The following is a 22,609-nucleotide window of genomic DNA, read 5'->3' as shown; positions in this document are numbered from 1 at the left end:
CGCGCGCCGATTGGGCGGCGCGTGCCTCGCCGAGGCCCCGCCCCTCTTCTCCTCCCCCCCTCCCCTCGCCGCGGCCGTCACGTGACCCGGTCGGCGGCTCCCGGCGCGGTGGACGCTGGAGGCCAAGATGGCGGCGGAGCTGGTGGAGGCGAAAGTGAGTGAGCGGCGGCGGCGGCGCCCTCCCGGCCGCCGGGACCGGGCCGGAGCGACCCGAAGCGGGGCTGGGGGAGCTGCCGAGGCTCTTCCCGTTCGGGAGAGACCGCGGCCGGCGCCGCGGCTCCGTTGCTGAGAGGAGGGGGCGGTACCCCCGGGCCTCCCCCCCCCTCCCACCTCGTTCCCTTCCCCGCCCCGGTAACGGCGGCCCCGGGGGTCCCGGTGCGGTGTTGGAGCCCCCGGGCCGAGCCCTGAGGCACCGCCCGGTGCTGGGCCATGAGCTGCTCCCGTCCCCCCCGGGGCTGAGGAGCGCAGGTGGCTCCCCCCCGCCCCCAGCCGCCCCGCCGGGCTCCTGCCCGGTAACGGCAGCACGGCCCCGGGGAGCGGGGGGGGCCCGGGGGGCAGGGACGGTGGGGGGGGGTTGGGGCAGGTAACGGCGCTGCATGTGCTCCGGGGGGGGGGGGGTGGGGACAAAACCGCTGCTTCTGGGGGGGGCGTGGGGCAGTAACCTCGTGGGGCAAAACCCCCGCTCCTAGGGGGGGGTTGGGGCAGAAAGCTCGTGGGGCAAAACCCCTGCTCATGGGGGGTCTGGGGGCAAAACCCTTGTGGGGTGAAGCCCTTGTTCCTGGGGGGGGGGGGCAGGGGGTAAAAACCTTCTGGGGCAAAAGCCCTGCTCCTAAGGGGGGGCTGGGGGCAAAAAGCTTGTGGGGCAAAAGCCCTGCTCCTGGGGGGAGCTTGGGGAAAAAAACCTGTAGGGTGAAGCCCCTGCTCTTGGGAGAGGCTTGGGGCAAAGCCCCAGCTCCTGGGGGAAGCTTGGGGCAAAAGCCTTGTGGGACAAAACCTCTGCTCCTGGGGGGGCTGGGGGAAAAAACCTTGCAGGGTAAAACCCCTGCTCCTGGGGGGGGCCGGGGGCAAAACCACTGCTCCTGAGGGGAGCAAAAACCTTGCTCCTGGGGGAGCTTGGGGCAAAGCCCTTCACCCAGGGGGGCTTGGCCCAAAGCCCTTCACCCAGGGGGGCTTGGCCCCCGTCCTGGGTCCTGGTTCTCTGCCCCCCACCCTCTGCTCTGGCGGGGGGGGATTCATCATCCCTGAGGATCAGCCGGAACGCGGTTAGCACCTGCAGGAGCAGCTAACGAGCGCCAAGGGGCTGCTTGGCCGCAAAAATACGTGCGGGAGCCTCTTGTAAGCGGTGCTGCGGGCTCCCCCCTGCCTCCTGTCCGGCCTCTCCCGTTGGTTTTGTGAGCCCAGGTCTCCTCTGGAGGAGGTGTGCTTCCAGGACCTCAGCTGGCACCTCCTTAGCAGGTGCTTGAGCGTGGCTCCACACTGCTTACACACGAAGCTGCCTCGGAGGGAGGAGCTGACATTAACGTTAAACGATTTCTGTAGTTAACGCGATCCCTCTAAGCACCCCTCGGACTGTTACACGGATCCGAGCCTCAGTGAGATGTTTGCTTTCTGTAAAACTTGCCCTGCTGTCCCTGCTCGGATCCAGTCCGGACCGTAAACCCTTCTAAATGCAAACCATAAAAATGTGTCGGTTCAAACTTCACTTTATTCACCAGAAGTCCCGAACGAGTGGCGGTGTCGGAGCAGCGAGCGTAAGAATCCGTCCGCTGTTCTCTGCCTCCCCTTGCTGCTGTGCTGTCGGGGTGCTGCACAGCCTCGGTGCTTTTATTTTTGCAAATATTTATCCTTGAGGAGCTTCAGCGAGGGCGATGCTCTCCCTGTTTCGTACTTAGAGAACGCCGAGGCACAGGAATTTGGCCAGGATCACGCAGGTGGCACCCAGCGAGGCAGTGACGTGGATCCAGTTCTCTTGAATTGTGTTGTTCCCCCAATTAAACAGCCTTTCTCTCATCCTTTAAGCTATCTCCCTTTTTTCCCCTTATTAAAGGTATTTTGGGACACTTCACAGCTGCCAAAAACCTTAACTACAGCCACTGATGTTCACGTGAAGTTCTTTAACGTCGCTCAGGCTCCCAGATTAAGTGACAGATTTCACGAAAGAGGAGGAAATAAAATGGCATTGTCTCTGTAGCGTAATTCCCACACACGTGGAAGCGAATGTTAAGTGTTTCTGGATTCATTTGTAGCTTTCTTTAGATAAATCATCCACATCTTCCATCTCAGGAAATCACAGGGCTGCCATTAACTTCCACAGAATTATGACTTTTCTTTGGGGATTAGGTGTTAAAAAGGAGCGGAGAGAAGAGACCTGCTGTCTCTGTGCTCCTTGCTGGGGTTGCTCCTTGAATTCCTGTGTTTTCCACACACGAGGCGGGCTATTGAGGGAATAAATCTGGGTTCCTGTCGGGTATATTTTCAGGGCAGCTTGAACCTTACAGTTAGAGGCCGCCTGAGTTCCCCCGGCAGCCGGAGAGCAAGTTGGTGAAGATGTAGATAGTTTTTTAGTGCTTATCAAAACACCGAAATCCGTAATAACCAGCGCAGCAGCTGCTGGCTGGAAGCGTGGGGGAGTGCTTGGCAAAGCCCCCGCACGGAGTCCAGAGGCGTTGTTCTCATGGGAACATGTTCCTCTCTTCAACAGCCTCCTAATATCTTTGGGTAGCCTCAAATACGTGCGTTTTCTTTAAAGTCCTGCATGTATAGGAAGAGTTTGAGGGGGTTTTGCCCATCCGCATAGCACACAGGTGCGCTGAAATACTGTATTCAAAGGTTGGCAGCCCCGGTTCGCTTAAATGCCCGCTGGTTTTCAGCTCTTCATCGTTTTCTTCCTTTTCTTTGCAATAATGAATTGTAGATAAAGGTTTTAACGTAGCTCGCTTACCCAAAGATGCCTGGGACGTTTGGAGGCTTTGAGCGTGGTGGAGGAGTTACCGCGTGCTGCTTTAGGCCTCGTCCCCTGGGGTCCCTGGTGCTTGGAGCAGGACCGCTGTTTGCTGTTTATCACCAATGGCTTGGGGTAATTCAGGCAGTTTAGCGGCGTTGCTCTGGTTTGGGCGAGCTGGGTGGGATTTCAGTTGATGCTTTCTGCTTTGCTCAAACAGCTGCCTAATAATTGGCACGCCGATCGGGTGAGTAACAGGGTTGGGTGCCCTCCTTCGAAGGGATTTTTCGTATTTTGGATGTGGATATATATAGACATATAACCAGGTTGTAGAGAACGGACGTGTTGCCTTTTTATCGCTGTAAGAACGTTTCTAATTTTTTATCCCCTAGAACATGGTGATGAGTTTCCGAGTCTCAGATCTTCAGATGTTGCTGGGTTTTGTTGGCAGGAGTAAAAGCGGACTTAAGCATGAACTAGTCACCAGAGCATTGCAATTGGTCCAATTTGACTGCAGCCCCGAGGTTTTCAAGAAAATTAAGGAGCTCTATGAGACTCGCTACGCCAAGAAGAGCTCCGAAGCCAGCCAGCCCCAGCCCCAGCAGCACCGGTCCCCCGAGGCGCTCTCCATACATTCGTCGTACGACCGGGGCAGCACCGTGGCTAGGACTTCTATCTCCACTCCCAATATTGACTATCCTGCGCTCTACGGGAAATACCTTAACGGACTGGGCAGGTTGCCACCCAAAGTCGTGAAGCCCGAAGTTCGCCTGGTGAAGCTTCCCTTCTACACCACCCTGGATGAGCTGCTGAAGCCAACAGAATTAGGTGAGTTCCCCTTGTGTTTCCAGAATTAGGTGAGTTCCCCGTGTGTTTCCAGAATTAGGGGAGTTCTCCGTGTGTTTCCAGAGTTAGGGGAGTTCTCCATACACCTGGGTGTTTCTGCCAAACTTGGTCTCGGAGAGAGAAAAATGAAATAGGTTTCAGTGTCAAAGTGATGGCACCATTTTCAAGGCTCTGTAAAGTCGCGTGACAGGAGGAGGTTGATCCATCCCGTGGTGGATCTCCCTCACCCTCCCTCCTTTTCTCCTTCCCTCGTGCTTTAAGCCTACAGAAGAATATTTCCTTTTTTCTTTCCGCCGCCTTAGAACAAGAACGCGGTCGCTTTGAGATGCGATTTGAAAGCCTGCCTTGTTTGGCTGCGGCTTGCTTATCCCTGCTTGGCAGTGCTGCAGTTTTTGCTGGGACTCGTTACCTGCCTTCCCTCTCCAACGTAGCAGCAGCGTACTGATGGAGCTCCTCCCGTGCCGCTGTGGCACCTGGGCTAAGCGAGCATGCTGGTGTTTTCCCCGCCGATGCCGGTTTTCAGTGCTAAACGGTCCTGACCCAAAGCCTCCTAGGGATGAAAGGGGGTGGTACACGCTTCAAACAGTTTTTCTGACTTTTTTCTGGCCGTGATAGTTCCATGGTCGTGATGCTGGGTGTTCTGAGGAGCAACTGGGAAACTCTAAGAAGTGATTCCCCCACCTTGGGGCTAGGAGTCGTCTTTTTTTTTCATTATTTTAACTTAGAGGAGTGAAGAGTGTTGTCCCAGAGGTTGGGTGTGAGGTTTTTGTAGTGAGAACAGTACGTACAGAGGAGAATTGGCATCGTAGTCTGCTTAGCCTCAGTGTCTCAGAGTGGACGTGGTAACATCAGGCCTCGCTGCGAAGTGCAGGAGCCTGGGGAGCTGATCTTTCTTGGCTGAAAAACCTTCTGAAATGCTTCCAAAGAAAATAAAACCCAGCAACATGAAGATAGGATCGTGCAGGTGCGTGGAGGGCTGCGGTGACAGAAGTGGAGGTGTGAGGTGGCTGCCTGGGGTTACCCAAGCATACAAATACTGGGGATTTGGGCACCTTGTGAGACCACAGCTCAAATGCTTAAACCTGTCCTTTATTTTTTTTTTAAATCAAGGGAATACAATCCTCAGGAACAGGAAATGGCCTTCTGTTCCACGTGCCTACACTTTCATGATTTCTTAATTCCATCTTCCTGCTTTTTCATCAGACTCTTTTTTATTCTCTTCTGCCTCAAAGCTAGTTTGTTATCCCTTAGGCTCATTTACCTCCTTCTTCAGTTGTCTGATAATTTCTACCATATGCTTATTATCCTTTGTGCGTGACTTTCCCTTTTTACACCTGGCTCTGTTATTAGCCCTGAAACAAGCAAGTTTGTTTTGTGTTTTGGTTCGCTTTCTGGAGACAGAGTCATCAGGCTTTTTGTGATTTTCATCTTGGTTTGAAGGTTTCATATGTGAAGGCTATGACCATTTGAACAGCCAAAAGGGGGCTGTCACCGTAAAACTGAATTAAAACTGAAAATGCTGCTTGGGGTGTGGGTTCATTCAGCCCTAAGTGTGAGATGACATTTATTAGTCAGAAATGCAAGTGTAATATTTTGGAGAGAAGCAATTCTAAAGATGTGGAAACACCTAGAGATAGGGGCAGGGATTTACTCACTGTGATTAACAGATTTTATTAAAAGCTGACATGAGACTTTCTGTATCAGATCCGAGGTCTCATTAAATTTAATATCTCACCTCCATGTTAGCTGACGCCTCCCTTGGGTCAGCGTGTTCCCTACAGCATATTTGACTCATTTTCCCTTTGATGAGAGAGTTTTCTGCCTGGGGATTGGTGCTGAGGAGCTGGGCGTTGAGCAGATGTTCAGTTGTTGTCCCGGTCAGCTGTTGATCACCTGTAGATGTCTTCCACGCGATTTTCTCAGCCTGGTGGGCCGCGGCTATAATTCCTTCTGCCTACGCTAAAGGACATAGAGGTGCGTTTGTTGCTCTGTACAACTGGGAGTATTTCGACACGGCACAGAGGTCCTGGGTGCGACGTGCTTCTGGAACAGCTTCTGACACCGCCAGGTAGCGCAGCCCCACGTGGGCTGGGTGGGGAAGGAGGCGAAACAAATAGATCCGAGGAGAACCGAGTGGTTTGCCGTATGGGAGCCGCAGAGCTTTGCCTTCTGTGTCCCCACCAAGCGTAAGCCCTGTGTGAACCTCAGAGATCCGTAACGTGGAAGTGCCCGGAAGAGACCGCTCTGGCTAAAAACACCTCGCTGCTGCTGGAGCAGCGCCCTTCCCTAGGCTGCAGAAGAGGGGGGTTAAGCATATAGCCCCGGTTGGAATAGAGGAAGCGTAATTTATGTTCCTGACGTCGACTGGAAGCACATTTGTTAATTAAAGGCGCTCTCGCCTCCTTGAGATTGAAGGTGAGATGGGCAATGCCTCATTCGGTCTGCAGGCAAGCTGATTCCCTGAAGAAGCGTCAGATTACTGTCGTCCTTGTAGACGGAGGTGGCTTCAGCTTAAAGCAAATAGGTTAGGCTCATCATGAACCAGCTACTTTCTCATATTTGGTGACTACACGCGCAATTCCAGTCACTTGGAGTTTATCGACACGCAGACAGCTTCAGCAGCAGCTTTCTGGTTCGGTCTGGGGATGTCAACACGAAAAAATCCTTTTAATTTACTTAAATCATCACAATTCTCTTGGGTGGGTAAAGCTTAAAATTAAGATCGATCAGATACCTTTTTAGAGGGAGCGAACACTAATTGCCTTTCCTGTATTAGCAGCTAACAAGCAGAGCCTTTACGTGTCCTGCGGTACCTGCGCGCCGTGCTGCGGAGCGCGCTCACCCTCTGGCACCTTTGTGGGTGAAGCGGTGGGAACGTAGCCCCTGCACGACGCTGAATGCCCTTCGGTTCAGTCAGAGCAGTTCCCGTAGCCAAGGAGGAGAAACTGTGTCGTACTGCACCCTGTGTGCACTGTTCTGGGGGCGTAGGGATGCGAATGGGGGCGTGCAACCAGCTCAGCCCCACAGAAACCTCCTGGCAGCAGCACGTCTCTGACATCTCGAAGGGATCCAGCCGTGGTGTTCACAATATCATCTGTCCTGGGAGCATATAATGCCTTGAGCGAGGCTGATCAGTAAGCGTAACAGTGAGGAACGTGGGCTTTGTTAGGGAGAGAAGGAAAACCTTGGAGCAGGGAAACTTAAACTCCTGCCGTCGATGCAGTCCCTGTTTTGGATGGCTGGACCAGGAGCTGCAGGTTAGCTTGGCTCCTCAGAACGGGCGTCCTTTGCAGTTACATCGGGCTACGTTTTTGAAGATGGTTCCCCAAGTCCTTTTGGGTTCAGAAGTTTTACGTCTTCTCTCGTTCTGAAGATCGCTGATCAAGCTCAGTCTTAAAAAATTGCTTTCCTGCTATCATCGGCTGTTAAAATAAACTGAGCCCAGCAGTGCTCGTGCGGGTCCAGGAGCCGAGTTGTGGTGCTGAGGCATCTGTCCTGGAGAAAAGACCAAACTGTTCCCTTTAGCTTCAAAAGCCTAACACATAAATATTGTTCTGGCTACTCATCAAAGATGTGAAGAGCAGATTGGGTACCCTAAAAGCGTACCTACAGGAGGTGGAGCTGATTTTCCAGAATTAAGGTGTTGAAGGAAAACGAGCTCATTGCTCAGCTCTGTCTTGCAGAAGTTTTTCCCCCCGTCTTTTGGGGATGTTCTCTTGCACTTTCCTCCAGCATCCAGTCCTGATTGTTGCTGATTTCTGTTTTTTTGTTTTTGTTTTTTTTTGTCTTCCCTCCAGCTGTATTTTGTAAAATTGGGGTGTTTTGTGCGAGCCTGCAGCAGGTCCCTGTGGGGGTGGTGGAGAAGCGCCCGTCGGGTCTTTCGCACTGGGGCAGCACGCGTTGATCTCGCTTCTCGTGCTGCAAGCACAAGGAGCTTTTACTGAGCAGCTGCAGGGAAAAACATGGGCAAATGGCTGTTTCTGGAGTTCCTGCGACGGCGGTCAGATGGTGTAGCCAGCTTGCCGTCGTACCCCGGTGTTGGTAGAGGTGATTTTTTGGTGGTTGAGTGAAGGAAGGCGCAGCCCCGGAGCAGTGCTTGCTGCCGCTGCTGCCTGGTGTGCAATAGGAGGAGCAGGTGGGCTGCTTGGAGGTTCAGGTGGTACCGTGTGCGGCGCTGGAGAGGCGAGCGGAGGCTCCTGGATCCCTCGCGGGGTCTGGCCGCGGAGCTGGGGGTATCCCCTGAGGGTCCCGGTTAGTTCTGCAGGCAGCGTGCCCTGCTCGGAGAGAGGGGGGGCTTTCGTAAGGTGAGACGATATAAATGCAAAATAACGTGAGTTTCTGTTCATTTTGCCTCACCAGGTTTGCCTTGTTTTTGTGTAGCTCAGCAATCAGAAGGGCAGCCTGTCTACAGGCAGTTATTTAAACAATTATATTAAAAAAACTTTTGTTCTTGTTATTAGAAAGCGCCGACTGCTACAGTCCTTGGGAAACGCTTCACTTCTTGCTGGTTGTTCCGGTCAAGAGGCGCTTAGATGGAAACTGAAATTCAATTAAAAGTCCATGAGGACTTTTTTATTATTTATGAATTCTCCTACTGTATTTTTAAAGCTGAATTATCAAAGGGAGGTATGTGTAGTCAGTGAAGCGGGGTTGTCACTGCCTCTTTCAAGATCTTAGAGCTGCTGAGGTTTTATCCTTCCTTCATCTCGTTTTTGTTCACAGACAGAGAAGCACGTTTTCCTACATCTTAAACTCTGGTATGTTGGCTTTGAATAAATTAGCCAGTGACTTTAAAAAATTGCTATTCTTGATAAAAAGGAAAAACTGTTCTGTCACTTCCTGTTCTTTGTGTTTATCTTGCGACTTTCACCAGCTCCAGGACTTGATTTTAGTTGGAAACATGCTCTGAGAATCAACTGTGCTCTGCTAGAACTCAATAAAAGGTACTAAGTGGAAGTCTCAGGTTTTCCACATCTGAAGCTCAATTTTAATCACACTAAATGCATTTGATTTTGAATTATGTATGGATAAAAGACCAATTAGTGCTGGGTTCTCAGCTGAGCGTTTCTGCTGTAACATCCTATAAAACGCGCCCTCAACTCCAGGTACTTGTGAACAGTGTTCTGTCTCTTAGGGCTGTTTCTTCTAAATTTTTTTTTCTTCCCAGTTGATCCTTTTTTTCTCTCTCTCTTTTCCAGAACCAGTCTCGTGGTTTCATGCTTTCATGACATTTGTTCTTGTATGAACATATATGCTTGTTGACTTGTTGATTATTTGAGGAGAGAAGGGATAAAAAAAAAAAAAAAGACCAAATCCACCATGTGCTATCAGTGTGCTAACTAGCAAAACAGGCAAAAAAACAAACGAGCACCGCTGTAATCAGCGGTACATTTACCAAAACTTGGTTTATTATCTTGTTATGAGAATGTGTGGTGATAGGAGCTCTTGTGCAGCTTGAGGCAAACAGGACTTAGACATAAACAGAGCTCAGAACATTAAAAGAAAAAAAAACACCTTGTGCTTAGCAGTGTAAGAACTAGTTATTGTCAATTTGATGTACATCTTTTTTTCCCCCTCTTCAGTCCCACAGAACAATGAGAAGCTCCAGGAAAGTCCGTGCATTTTTGCATTGACCCCGAGACAAGTGGAGTTGATCAGAAATTCCAGGTACTTCTCACCGCGTGTTAATAGTTGGAGAAACGGTAGCTGTGTAATTCCTGAGTGTTCCCTCTCTGTGGGAGCTTGTGTTCCCTGCGTGGAAACACTGAGGTTATCAGCAGACCGCCTACATCCAATGTAAAGCAAATAGCTTTTGTGGGGCGTGGGGGGTACACCACTTCCCATCTAAGTCCCTGAGTTTCATTTCTGCTCCTCTATCCCATTTGAACAGCATATTTGGGCAGGAAAAAAAAAAAAGTATGAAATTGTTGATGACCTGCGTTCTCTGTTAAGCTCGCGTTGCGAATATTTGCAGATTTTTCCTTTGCATCAAAAGTTCAAAAGCTCGACGTGTAATGCTGTTTGCATCTGAAAGAAGGCTTCTGTTTTGCACAGGGTGCTATAGTAACTGCATAGGCAAACATCTTGCACCGATTAGGATTTAGCCTGACCTCTGTCACGAACCAACTTTTGATTTAAACAATGAAACGCGTGAGACACGTCAGTGCAGGCAGTAAGGCTTGCTCCTTCGCTGACCTGCTGCTTTGGTCCTTGCCGCCACGAAAGGCCAACGATGCAGAAAAGGTCCCCCACAACCAAGCATTATATCTCGCCTTTAGAAACTTTAAATATAAGCATCTTCAAATACTTCTCTTCCCATTAAAATCGTACTGTTATAAACTCAGAGGAAGGTGTTGTTTCTTGAATGTCCAGTGTTGATTGCTGCTGGAGAAAGTCAACAGATGCAGTGCAGGGGAAGCTGTGTAAAGACTTAAAGGAAAGGAAACGATACCCACAGGAGTCTTTCAGGGTGATAAAAGACTGCACGTATTGTAGCTGATTCTTAATGCTCTGTTCTGCGTGTATTTGGATTTGTGAGAAAACTTTCACCATCAGCAACATCTTCAGTACAACAATTTCTCAGCAGGGGTGTCGATGAGTGTCGTTCCCTGTCTAGAATGATCGTGCAGCAGGAGCATCTTCCCCTACCTCTGGTAGCATCCAGATGCTTTCCACACACGTCTGAAACTGTCACACCAGTTCCCGACTGTCAGCTGAACTCGGGTTCCACCCCCCTCTGCCCCAAAATGAAAAAAAATTGTGCCAAAACACTGAACTGGAATGTGAAATGCTTTCAGAAGGAAATCGAGGCTAATTCTGGTGTCTCGCTTAGTGCCTTGAATCCCGTGCAGATCCCTGTACCTGTGTATAAAGCCGCCTAATAAAATCCCCTTGTTCTGTGATGTGTAGCTTTCCTGACATCAATTGAAATACTGTTATAAACAGTACTGGTGAAGTTAGAAATAAGTTGTTCTGCTGGTGTCATAATACACGGATTCCTTGGTTTGCATGAACAGCTTTAATTGAATTATTAAACAAAGTCTTGAAGGAGCACAGTCAGATACACCTGACCTTAAAACCTAGTTTTTATAAATGCTTACAAATAAGAGAACACCAGGCAAATGGATACCTTTCTTCCAACGCTTTTACGGTTTTGAAAGCCCCGAGGAAGGCTGCAGGATGGTGCGTTAGGAAACATTTACAGGGCTGCTGATACCTGCAGAGAGAATTAAATAACTTAAATTCTGGAAAGTAATTCTTTGAAGATTTGTTTTTCAAAATTAGCAGTTTTTTGAGTCTGGCAAAAGCGATGGCTGATTTTGTTTTTTCTTCACACAAGTTTCTGTTTCTTCCTTAATTTACTAGGGAGTTGCAACCCGGTGTGAAATCGGTTCAGGTTGTACTAAGGTATGTCGGAGCATGGGGTTAATGTACCGTGAAGTGCAGCGGAGGGGAGGAGGGGAATGCATTACCCAAAGATAATAAGCTTCAGCGTGGGTTTCATGGCTGTAAAGATAACCTACAGTAAATTGCTTGTATACATGCAAGTGTCTTAAACTCTACTTTCTAACCTCTCCTTACATGTACCACTTGAGTTAGTGCTGCGGTAGAAAACAGCAGGGTGTCGGATTTGTCCGCCCAAATCTCAAGGCTGCATGAAAACCTGGAGAGCAGAGTGGAATTGGCTTTGCTTTGGCCAGACGAGGGAGCATGGGTTGGTGTGGTAAAGGTTGGCTGCTGGTTGACGTGTAGAGCTTCGAACCGGCGAGCAGCGTGGGGATGTTAAACGGGGTGTCGTTTCTTTGCAGAATCTGTTACACAGACACTAGTTCTCCCCAGGAGGACCAGTACCCCCCGAACATTGCGGTGAAAGTGAACCATAGTTACTGCTCGGTGCCGGTAAGTTGGCTCCGCGGGGACGGGCGACATTGCAGCTTTGGAAGGACTGGTGGAAGTATTATTTATTCTGATGAATGCAGATGAGAAGGCAGGTTATAAAAACGCACGACTTAGTTTAAGGTTAATCTTCTAAGGGGTTATCCGTGTTCATAAACTGTCCTTGCAAAAAGACTCGATCCTTTTCACTTTGTGCTAGGTCAGGCTGTTCAGCTCCCTTCTGCCCCTTGAAAACTGCGTGTGGGTTAGAATTTAGTGAAGCTGATGGATAGATGTTCCCCAACAGCAGCATCTTCAGTTTTTAAAACAAAAAAATCTTTCTGCCTTAGGGCTACTATCCATCAAACAAACCCGGAGTGGAACCGAAGAGGCCCTGTCGTCCCATCAACCTCACCCACCTCATGTACCTGTCTGCAGCCACCAACCGCATCACCGTCACCTGGGGGAATTACGGGAAGGTACGTGCCGAAGGAAGCTGCACGGAACTGCACCAACAAGTGCAGAAGAGCAGCCCTGCTCATCCTTTCCCCTCCTCCTCTCTTCATTCTTTTCCTTCCTCCTTAGAGCTACTCCGTGGGGCTGTACTTAGTGCGGCAGATGACCTCGGCAGAGCTGCTGCAGAGGTTGAAAACCATCGGAATCAAACATCCCGAGCTCTGCAAAGCACTTGGTGAGTATGTCTGCCTGAGAGGTGCCTAGGGGAGGCTCACTGCATGCCCCTTACACTGCAGCATTCCTAACAGCCCGGCTGCTAGAAACGTTTCGGGAACAGCCGCCTGGTTCCGTGCGATTGCTTTCCTCCAGCTGTATAAAAACACTTTTTGTTTGAACAGGCTTGCTAAGATGTTTGTTAGTCGTATGAAATTGCCCCAAATCCGTGTGCAAGTGCAGCATTTCAGCAGCGTGCGTCTCTCATGGCTCTGCAGAAGCTCTGCATCACTTAGTTCGATTTAGGCTTTGTCTCCAGGTTATATCGTGATGAGTGCCGCTGAGGGCCGGTGTCATTCTGATGCGAATGGCTTCATGCCTTCATCTGAATAATTATGAGCTGATGAACATTGCCACAGCACCTCGGCCTTGACCCGCACTATATCCAAAGGAGCTTTCTGGAGCAAGGGATCCTGGTGAAAATGTCCTGCTGCCCACCCCACCCCCTGAATCCTAGGGGCTGGCAGTGGGATTTCACCAACAGAACTTTCAAATGCGTTGCCAGCTTCAGAGAAGAGATGATCCCGAGAGATGTTTATCCTAGACCACTCAGGTAAATCATCATGGTATGAGGCAAATAAAAAACGTTACGGAAATGTGAGGGGAAATTACCTTTTCGAGGCAGAATCGGACTTGCTTGCAGCTCCAGAGAATCTGGAGGATTTCCAGTTATGTAATGTTAGTGGAGAGGCCGTTCTTGGTATTTCGTTCTGCATCAGAGAACTATCATAATGGTCTTTAAAACGTGCCTCTTAGATCGTGGACAACTCCTACCAGGTGTAAGAAGCATAATCTTGGAGACAGCTCGTAGGTCACAGGGGAGATGATGATTTCAGGCATGTCAGGTCTTCAGATGGCTAATCCACCTTGTGGGGCTTATTGCTGCTCTAGCCAAACTCTGATCTTCACGTGCGTAAGTGCAGCAGTCCTGCAGCACACGCACACTTTTACATCTGTATAGCACAGCACATAGTGTTCGTGGCAGTCTTGACCACATTAGCCCGCTGACAGCCAGCACTTACCTATTGACATGAGAAACACAAATTTCCACTTGTTCTGAGAACAGTGGATATTTAACGTTGGTTGTGTTCATCAGAACCTCAAACGAACGAGCAGGTGCTGCTTCTGAGTCGTCTTAAAATGCAGAGGATCCCCTCCTCCTTGTGACATTGCGCTCTTCTTGAAAGCAGGCTCAGCAGTATGCTCTGTTCCCTTCAAAGCAAGCGTTTGCACGGTGGCTTCCTGAACTGAAAGCGGCAGGCAGAGGTTCTGAAAGCAGCTTTTTTTGCCTTTTCCACTTGGTAACAAACCTCCGGTTCTACTGAGCTGGATAACCAACAGCTTTGGCTGGGTGTAGGGGCAGAGATGAGCTGCACTTGGCGACCTTAAATTTAACCAAATAGGAACATTATCTTGTTTCGCTTCACTTCACTTGGCCTGTTACTGCATGGAAGTTGTTTGGACGTCTGAAACTGACGAGCACAAAGAGCTTGTAAACTTTGCTTTTAGAGCTCTGGCCTGGACTGCAAACGATTCCCCTTTCAGCTCGTTGCAATATCCCTCAGTACTTACTAAAGCTCCCCTTTGACTTGGGTTGCATCTCGGGGCTGACTCATCTTCCTTTGCATATGCTTCTGTTGACTTTAGTAGGAACGTTGTCTGCAAACAGATGCTTGTATGCATGGCTGCGGATCCAAAAGCAGTTTAAGACAGCTTGATTCTAATCAGGAGGTCCTGGAAAACGCCCATTTTTCCTTCCCATGCATCCTAATTCATGCACAGAACGTGCTCTTAGCAAAAAACTTTGTGAAAATTAAGCTTGGATGACAATTCTCCTCATGTGAAGAAAGCAACACCAAACCTTGCAGACTTGTGGGAATTTCACATCTGAGGATTCGCTCTAATTAGAGCTGCGTGTTGCAAAACTGCACGCAGCCTCATTGTCTGCAGATATCTTGTTATGATCTGCAAAGGTCAAAATAAATGCTTGACTTGCTCCAAAGAAATAGGGTGATGCAAGTGTCCTGGGCCTTTTCAACAGCAGCAGCTCTTCTTTAGGAGTTGTAGGGTCGTTTAACTTTTTGATTTTGCACCTTGAGGCAGGACCTTCCCGTGTGGGACTTGCATACCTGCTCTTTTTGATTTGCCTGCAGCCCCTCTGGGTTTTCCTTTTTCCCTTTCGGTATGCGGCAGCAGGGGCAGGACTCTCCCTCCTTTCCTGATGCCTGATTCTTTCCCAGCAGATGCAGGATCACTGCTTTTTGCATGGCTGCCTTGCTCTTCGAGCTGCCTCTCCCCTGGTACATCTAGGTCTTTTTGTGGTTCCTTGTGCAACAGTTTGCTGGAAGAGATGAGCTGGCCAGCATGTAAACTGAAGAGTTTCAGCCCAGTAGCACTAGGAGGAGGCTTGTTTATTCGATGGAGAAATCCCGATTTCCTGTCAATTTGACTGTATCCCGTGCTTGCTCACTTCTGGGGGGGCTTTCTCAGAATTGCAGGGGGCAGGGGCATGCAGTTAACCCTCCCCTATTGCCACTGATCTCGGAAGGGAATAAAATCCATCCCGCTTGTGCTAACGAGCAAATGAGTCTAAACTGACTTCTTCCTGGGAGCCTGTTGCTGTGTGCTAGAGCTCTCTGTCCGCTCTTTCGCTCTCTGCCAGAACAACTGCCCAAACAGCAGACGGCCCAGGTACGTGGGTGTTGCAGGCTCTCTGAAGGCAAATAATGACAAAATTAACACCCAGTCGACTCCCTCATTATGATACTAACACGAAAAAGCTGCTCAGCAGTGTGGTTTCCTTCCTGTGCTCCAGCTCTCCAGCCTGCAGCTTCACATAAGAGGTAGAAGGGTTGCTAAAAGAGCCTTAGCAGTAACTTGCAGTCAGTGTGCACCTCGTTGTCCTCATCCCAAGGGATGGACCTAAATCCATCCTGTCTCCTTCGCTTGGTCTGACTGGATGAGGGGCAGCACGTGCCACTTGGCTCGTTGGGAAGGGAGTCAAGTCAGGGACCGGGGACTGTAAGAAAACGTGAGTTTCCTGGCGGACAGCTGGCCTGCAGTCCATCGTGCCCCAGGTTTTTGGCTAGCCACGCAGCACAGGCAGTGCTCTACTGAGCTCCGAAGGCTGCACGAGCCAGGTCTGGTACCAGAGCTTTCTGCCTCCTGCATTCCCTGTCTCTGACAGGCAGAGCTTGTCATCTGCGGTGGAAATGAGTTGTAGGCAGCCAGGGGCTGTCAGCGAGCTTCTTGACCTGTGCTACGCGTTGTTCCCAGGTTTGAGCTTGCATCTGTTAAATGTTGTGCCCTCTACTCTTACTGCAGTAAAGGAGAAGCTACGCTTGGATCCGGACAGTGAAATAGCTACCACAGGTGTTCGTGTCTCTCTCATCTGTCCGGTAAGTCCTTGCAAGACATCTTACCCTGTTTTTTGTCAAGAAATCCTATTCTGCTGCCAGACCTGTTTTGCGAGCTGTCGAACCTTTCCTCGTGTCTCAGACGTGTGCTGCTGAGGAGGAGAGCTGTCTGGTGGTAGCCTGGGTGGGGTTTGTCCCTGATCCTCTGCTCTTCGCTCCAACAGCTAGTGAAGATGCGGCTGTCCGTGCCGTGCCGGGCAGAGACCTGCGCGCATCTGCAGTGCTTTGATGCGGTCTTCTACCTTCAGATGAATGAGAAAAAGCCCACATGGATGTGTCCTGTGTGTGACAAACCAGCGCCCTATGACCAGCTAATAATTGACGGGTGAGTGCATACGCTCCTGTCCTCAGCCTCTTTCTTTTCTTTCTGCCGGGCATGGCACCTCGCTTTTTGGTCTGTGCATCTGACTGAAGTCTACCTCAAAACAAAGCTGGAAGTGCGTTCTGCTCATGCATAATGTTCCGACGTGATTGGCTTGGTGTGCTACAGCAAGGCTTGCTTGTCAGTCTGCCCTTCCTGATTTCTGGATTACACTGAAGCGTTTTAAGAACCGAGCGTTTACTGCCTCACTCTTTTCATCAGGCTGATGAACCCGCACAACTAGCTGCCTTGGTTGACAGATGTCATGCTGCGCGGAATAAACCCACTTTATGAGCACCCGATAAGGTGATTTTTGATAGGAACCATCTTCGTGTTCTCTTGTTGGTGTGAGGTGCTCATAAGCTTGCAAGCAATTCTTGGCGTGCTCTAAATTTGGTTGGGGGAACCTTTGCCAGCTTTTGTAGCAAACATCCTGCAATGTGTAGCCCCCCAGGAAAGAGGTACAAATGCAGCATTTGCATTAGGAACGTTCTCTTTCTGCGGTCTCACTCTGAACCTGGCATAGTTGGCTGTAAAAGCGCAGGAGGGAATTAGAGCAGGTAAATTTCAAAGCGCATTCGGACAAGGGTGAGGCAAGAAATGCAAGCCCCATCAAAAGTTCTTCAAACATGAATTTGGGGAAGGTTGCTTTAGACTTGACACTCAACTTGTCATCTAGCCTTCGGTCTGTATGGGAGCGGTGTTTAACTCTGGTCCAGAGCTACAGGAGCTTGCCCTTTTTACCAAAGAGAACAAAGGTCTCGCCGTAAGTTAGGAGAGCTGGGTGCTGTGGTTGAGCAGTATAAGAACACTTTGCAGGTGATCCTTTAAAGTCGAAGCGGGCCTTTACACTGAGGAGCTCAAATATGCAGCCGTTTGCGGAGAGGATTACCCAAACCCAGCAGATCTCCCTCTCCTGGTTGCAGACCTGGTGGATGGAGTCCCGTACGCAGGCTGCAGAATGAGCCGGGCTGACAGCAGGCAGCACCTGAGGCAAGCCAGGAAAAAAAAAAAAAAGAAAAACAAAAAAGCTGGCTGCAGCGCTCATCAGCCCCAGCAGCGTGGGTTCCAGAGGCTGTCTCTAGAGGAGAGCTCGATAGATTGCCTGGCTTCTGTTCAAGAGTAAAGGAAGGAAGGAGAAGCGAACTAATGCGAGCGGTGACCTCCGCCCACCCCCCGGCCGAAGCTTTGCTGCTGCAGAGCGCGGGGGGGCTGTTGGAGGTGGGCTGGGATCGCTGCCGTCCGTAGTGGTGCTACGTCAGCCGAGCTGCCAGCAGCGCTGCGGACTGGTGGAGCGAGGTGCGCGGGTCCCGGCTTCTGGGAAACGATCTTCGCCCTCGTGACTTGTCTAATCGGCCTCTAATGCAGATTCACTGCGATGCTCGGAGGAATTGCTCAGGTGCACCCAGCTCCCTCGGCGCACGGTGCAGTGAAGTGAGCAGACGGGTCAGCCTGGCGGGTGCGTTCCCATGGCCGTGCTGACAGCGCTCGAGCGTTGCTGCGCTCGTTGGTGCTGATCTGATCCAGCGGCTGTGGCTTTTCAGGCAGCCCGAAACAGCCTGGGCACAGATAACCTGTTTGCTTTGTCCTCCGGCCAACACCAACAGGAAAATCCAGTTCCTTCTGAGATCTCTGACAAAGCTGCTGAGGCTGAAGGGGAAAGTACAAGGGGCTGGACTGGGGAACCTCTGCAGATCAGCAGCACGCTTGTCCCTCTTGGACAAGGAGGAGGAAGAGGAGGTGGTCATCACTGCTGAAGGCTCGGCACGTTTCTCTGCCCCTGCTCTGCAGCGCTCAGGAGTGGGTTTGGGTGCTGGCTCTGTTGGGTGGAGGGGTAGCCTTCGGAGCCTCCTGGAAGTAAGCTGGAGGGGACCTGCTAGTCACGGCTGGCTGTCGTTAGCTAACGAAGGGGCGTAGGTTCCTAGGGGGGTGGCTGGCTGCTCATGCCTGAGATGCTCTGGGCCTGGTTAGCTTGGAATTGCAGCCGTGGTGGTTGCTGTGCTGGAGGGCAGGGCTGGCTGCGGGACCGCATCTCCTACTTGGGCTGGGAGAAAGCAGGAACATGCGCCGCTAACAGTTCCCTTGAGCTTCTCAGATTTTTGCTATTGGCATTCCTTGATAACGGAAGTGCCCAAACCCAGAGGTGAACAACCCTGCAGAAGGGCAGTTCGAACGGCAGGGCCAAACAAACCTCACGTGCAAATGGTGGGGACGTACCAGGAAAAAGCAAGTACCCGGGCTGTGAGGTGCGATAGGGCAGAGCAAGCCCCTCGTTCCGGTCGGTGTCTCTGCAACAAGAAGCATCTGATGTCGAGGTGCCTGCACTGGGGATGCTCTCAGAGGTGAACGTGATTTTTTTCTGTAGCTGCATGTATTGTTTTGGAGGCTGCCGTGGTGGCGTTGGGAAATAAAGATAGGAAGCGGAGTGCTGCTTGTTGGATGGCTGATTTCCTAGCAGCATGGGCTGCTGTGGCCTCGGCCGACGTCTCGGTGGGGACGGCCTGGCACCAGCCCTGACACGGCTCTGGGTCGGGTACCCCAGACTGGGGAAACTGGGTGAAGAGGCAAGGCTCTTCTAATTGCACGTAATTAAAACGTTAGTTCACGGTTCAGGTGCGTTGTCAGAAAGGACTGGGATGGTCTGCGTTGTCAGAACCTGTACTCGTTTTATGGGAATAAAACGAGCTCTTGACTGCAAGGGCTGTCTGTTTGGCAGCCTCTTCCTGCTAATGCCAAATTTCTCTTAAATTGAAGGCTATTTAAGGTGAAGATCCAGGCTGCTGGCCAGGGCTGCTGATTGCCTCAAGCTTAATAGATGGCATCTTCTCTCCCGTCCAGGCTCCTGTCAAAGATACTGACCGAATGTGAGGATGCAGATGAAATCGAGTACCTGGTGGATGGCTCCTGGTGCCCCATCAGAGCTGAGAAGGAACGGAGCTGCAGCCCCCAGTGTCCAATATTAGTTCTAGGTGAGTGTCTCTGGAGCTAAAGGCCTGACATTTCTGTAGGAAGCGTGCACGGATTGGGGAGCTCTAATTTTGCGGGGGGCTTGAGGAAAGCTGCGTGACACCTAGAAACACAGAACATGCCAAGTTGGAAGGGACAAAAAAAAAAAAAGGGATCCCAAGGATCACTGAGTCCAGCTCCTGGCTCCATACAGGACCCCCAAAAAATCAAACCTGGTGTCTGAGAGCCTTGTCCAGATGCTTCTGGCAGGCTCGGTGTGCTGGGACTGCTTCCCCGGGGAGCCTGTTGTAGTGCCCGAGCACCCTCTCGGTGAAAAGCCTTTTCCCCTTGTATAACCTGAGGCTCCCCTGGCTGGGTCTGGCTGGGAGGGCTCCCTCGGGATACCCCCTCGGTTTTCACCCTCTCCAGAAGGGGAGCAGCATCCACCAGGGTGCGTGACGTCCCTGCGCAGCGGGGCCCAGAACAACCCAGCGGGTTATTCGGCAAAGCTGGGTTATTTCCAGAGTGGCGCTGAGACAAAAGTCAGGTGTGAACCTCTGCAGTGAACTCTGAAACATCAGCAGCAAGAACAGCCCCCGACAGCGCTGGGCTTATTTTGTGGGAAAGGGGGATTTTGACTTAGGAGGCTCTCTGTCTGGCAGCCTCGTGAGGTCGGATCCCCTAGCGGCGGTGTCCTGTGGCAGGGTTGGCGGTGCGGTTGTGTAATGTCGTGCTTTGCCAAGCCAGCTCTCGGGCAGATGTCTTCCAAGCGGGCGGTGCAGGTGCCGTGGGGTGCTGCAGCAAGTCCTGACCCTAAAGAGCCTCGCGTTTGTGGTGTGGGCTCTTTTTTTAGGCGACTGCTTAGATGGAGCTAGTTCCACGTGCTCTTTTACCGAGTACTGCACAGCCGTGAGAGACCAAGAGCGTCAGAGCATCCCCCGAACTGGACGTTAATTAATTAGTAGGGGTCTTCATTAGTCCTCCCTTCCCTGCCCCCTTTCAGGTTCCTCAGATGTGAACGGGCTGCTGCCCACCCCTAACGGTAACAGTGAGAACGGCAAGGCCACAGCTGATGTCGTGGATTTAACACTGGACAGCTCCTCGTCGGAGGAGGAAGACGAGGAAGACGAGGAAGAAGACGACGACGATGACGGACCCCAACCAAAACGACGCTGCTCTTACGAGAAAGGTTTAGTTTCTGCCTGCTGACTGCGGAAGCAGCTCTGAATCTCAGAACGGACAGACTTGAATACTCTGGTGCTTATTAAACTGGAGGAGGGGGAGAATGCCCTCTCCCACCTCGTCTCCCTCCCTCCCCGATCTCCTTTGACTTTCCTATTCCAAATTAACCATTAAAAACGAGAGAGAGAAAAAAAAATAAAACCGTTGAGCTGCTTCTTGGTTGGAAAACTACCCCACTCAAAGCCTGACCCTGAAACCGGAGTCTGAAGTAAGGGAAGTGTCTTAAGGCAGCCAGAACCCGCGGCGCGCTGCTGCCCTGCACCAGGACCGTTCGGCTCGGTGGAGTTCACCTGCAGACCGACAGGACATCCGACTCCCGTGCATCTCCAAAGCTGTGTGCATTTTTATTGTCTTGTTGAAATAAGCATTCCTGGTTATCTAAAAGTTTTGCTGGACATGTTTTGGGGGGGGTGGGACGGGTGGGACGGGGGGAGGGACAGGAGAGGAGTTGGGGGGGGGGTGGGCGAGGGAGGTTTGTATAACCCAGCGAGCATAGAGGGGGGGTTTTTAGGGGTGGGGATGGGGGGCACGGGGCGAGAGGGAAGAGACGTATGATTGGAATCGCACTGTTCTAGATAGGAGCTCGAGCAGCTCTGCACCTCATGTAAAGAGACACGTTTCGAATCTTTTAACCCGACCCGAAGGTAACGTAGAAATTTGTGCGTAGTGAATCGTTTTAGTTGAGCAGAAGCCATGGGGAGGGTGGGGAGGGCTCGAACCACAAACCTGTTGTATTTTTTGAAGTGCAATAACTTGGTGTTTTTGAAGACTCAAAGGGCTGCGCATTCCCTTTTCCCTGAGAAGGCTTTGGTGCTGGAGGCGGCGGCGGCGCCCTGCAGGACAGCTGGACCCCTGGCGCGCGGGGCGGGCGGGCGAGGGATGCGTGGGCCTTCGAGAAAATGCCAGGTGGGGGAATCTCAGTTTCTAGCCAACTACCTCGGTAATCTCCAATTCAGGTTTCTTTCAGTCACGACCCGGTGCGCAGCCCGTCGCTGGCACTGCTGGCTGCACTGTTGGCAGGGCGTCGAGGACAGAGCCGAGGGACGATGCGCGGAGCCCCGTGGCCACGCGTTCGCAGCCTCTGGACTTTCCACTTCTCTGTTCAAGGCTTTGGTCCCAGACCCAAAGCTACTGCTATGCTCTTGATGGCAAAAAGTTGATGTTGTTTTTTTTGAGTTTCCAAATGGTAACCTTTTGACTTTTGTCTTAGAGAATTTTTGTAATTGACTTTGCGTAAGCAGCTCTGCTGTTCCCACTAATGCCTCTGAAGTCTGTTTTGCTTTAGACCTTGCTGACTTTTCTCATCTGGGGATGAGAACAAACGTTGGAGGGAAGCTGGCCGGCGCCTCTGCCCCTTGGCATGCCCACGGGACAGGTGGAAAGCGAAGGGGACGGGGTTGGGGAGGCAGAACCGTGCGGCGGCGCCTTCCCAAGCACTCGTCCTGGGTCAGAAAAACCATCAAATTCCACCCAGAACCGTTTTAAGTCCTTGTTAGTGACTTACCTGAAGGCGTCTAGGGACGGAGCAAAGAATTAACCTCTCAACGCTCTCGAGGAAGCTGAAACCTATAGACCCGGCATCTCTGGGGCTTCCGTCTCCAAATCCTGCCCCTCCGAGGCAGCGAGCCCGGCCTGCCCCTCGTATCCCACCGCAGCAAAGTGAAGCTGGGGGGCAAACGGAGGGGGGGCCCTGCGGGAAAGCACCGCGTTGTCCCCTCTGTCCCCGAGCCCCCTGTGGAGCCGGGGGGTCCCCCAGGGGCTGGGGCAGGCCCGTGGCGTTTGCTCTTCCCGTTCTTGCTCCCGCAGAGAAGCTCTTATTTGTACGGCAGACTTTTCTTTATCTTCTCTTTTCTTTTTTTGTTTGTTTTTGTGTGTGTAAGCAATATGTTTTCAGGTTTAAATGGGGGCAGGGGCGGGAAGGGGGATTCCAAATGAAAGAATTGGGTAGAACTCAAAAATTAAGTTTTGCTGTATGAAGTTCTGTGGCTCACAGTAGCTTTAGAGTCCAGTTTTTTCTAATATTTGTATTCTAATTTAATTGCTTTTAAATTTTCCAGGCCAAGCCACTGTTTGGAAACATCATGCTTCTGTTACTGCTTTCTGTTTGAGTTGGCCAGCTCTTCCTGTACATATGTTTTTTCTTATATCCTGTTTTTTTCTTTTTTTGTAAAGAGAAGAGAAAAAACAAAAGAAAATTATTTTTCTTTCCCTCAGTACACATTCTTCAAAGTTCAAATTATAGTGTTTGTTAAA

The 22,609-nt window shown here is 51.0% G+C and overlaps 1 protein-coding gene across 1 annotated transcript; it reads left to right on the top strand.

The window, feature by feature from the left end:
* PIAS4 (protein inhibitor of activated STAT 4) lies at nucleotides 1-20,767 on the top strand. Its single transcript, XM_048077796.2, has 11 exons — nucleotides 1-154; nucleotides 3,334-3,769; nucleotides 9,370-9,454; nucleotides 11,153-11,194; nucleotides 11,596-11,686; nucleotides 12,013-12,141; nucleotides 12,248-12,353; nucleotides 15,716-15,789; nucleotides 15,972-16,132; nucleotides 19,007-19,137; nucleotides 20,118-20,767. Exons 1-11 carry the CDS (start codon nucleotides 128-130, stop codon nucleotides 20,321-20,323), a joined length of 1,488 nt encoding a protein of 495 aa, XP_047933753.2. The 5' UTR covers nucleotides 1-127; the 3' UTR covers nucleotides 20,324-20,767.
* The last annotated feature ends 1,842 nt before the right edge of the window (nucleotides 20,768-22,609 follow it).

This window comes from Anser cygnoides, chromosome 27 (genome assembly GCF_040182565.1).
Source record: "Anser cygnoides isolate HZ-2024a breed goose chromosome 27, Taihu_goose_T2T_genome, whole genome shotgun sequence".
Lineage (NCBI taxonomy): Eukaryota > Metazoa > Chordata > Aves > Anseriformes > Anatidae > Anser > Anser cygnoides.
Note: the sequence above shows the minus strand (reverse complement) of the source record. Positions and strands in the feature narration are given on the sequence as shown.

Coding starts and splice junctions, on each gene's coding strand:
- PIAS4 (XM_048077796.2), top strand. CDS start 128: ATGGCGGCGGAGCTGGTGGAGGCGAAA. Junction 11,195..11,595: donor TCGGTTCAGGTTGTACTAAG/GTATGTCGGAGC, acceptor GTTTCTTTGCAG/AATCTGTTACACAGACACTA. Junction 11,687..12,012: donor ATAGTTACTGCTCGGTGCCG/GTAAGTTGGCTC, acceptor TTTCTGCCTTAG/GGCTACTATCCATCAAACAA.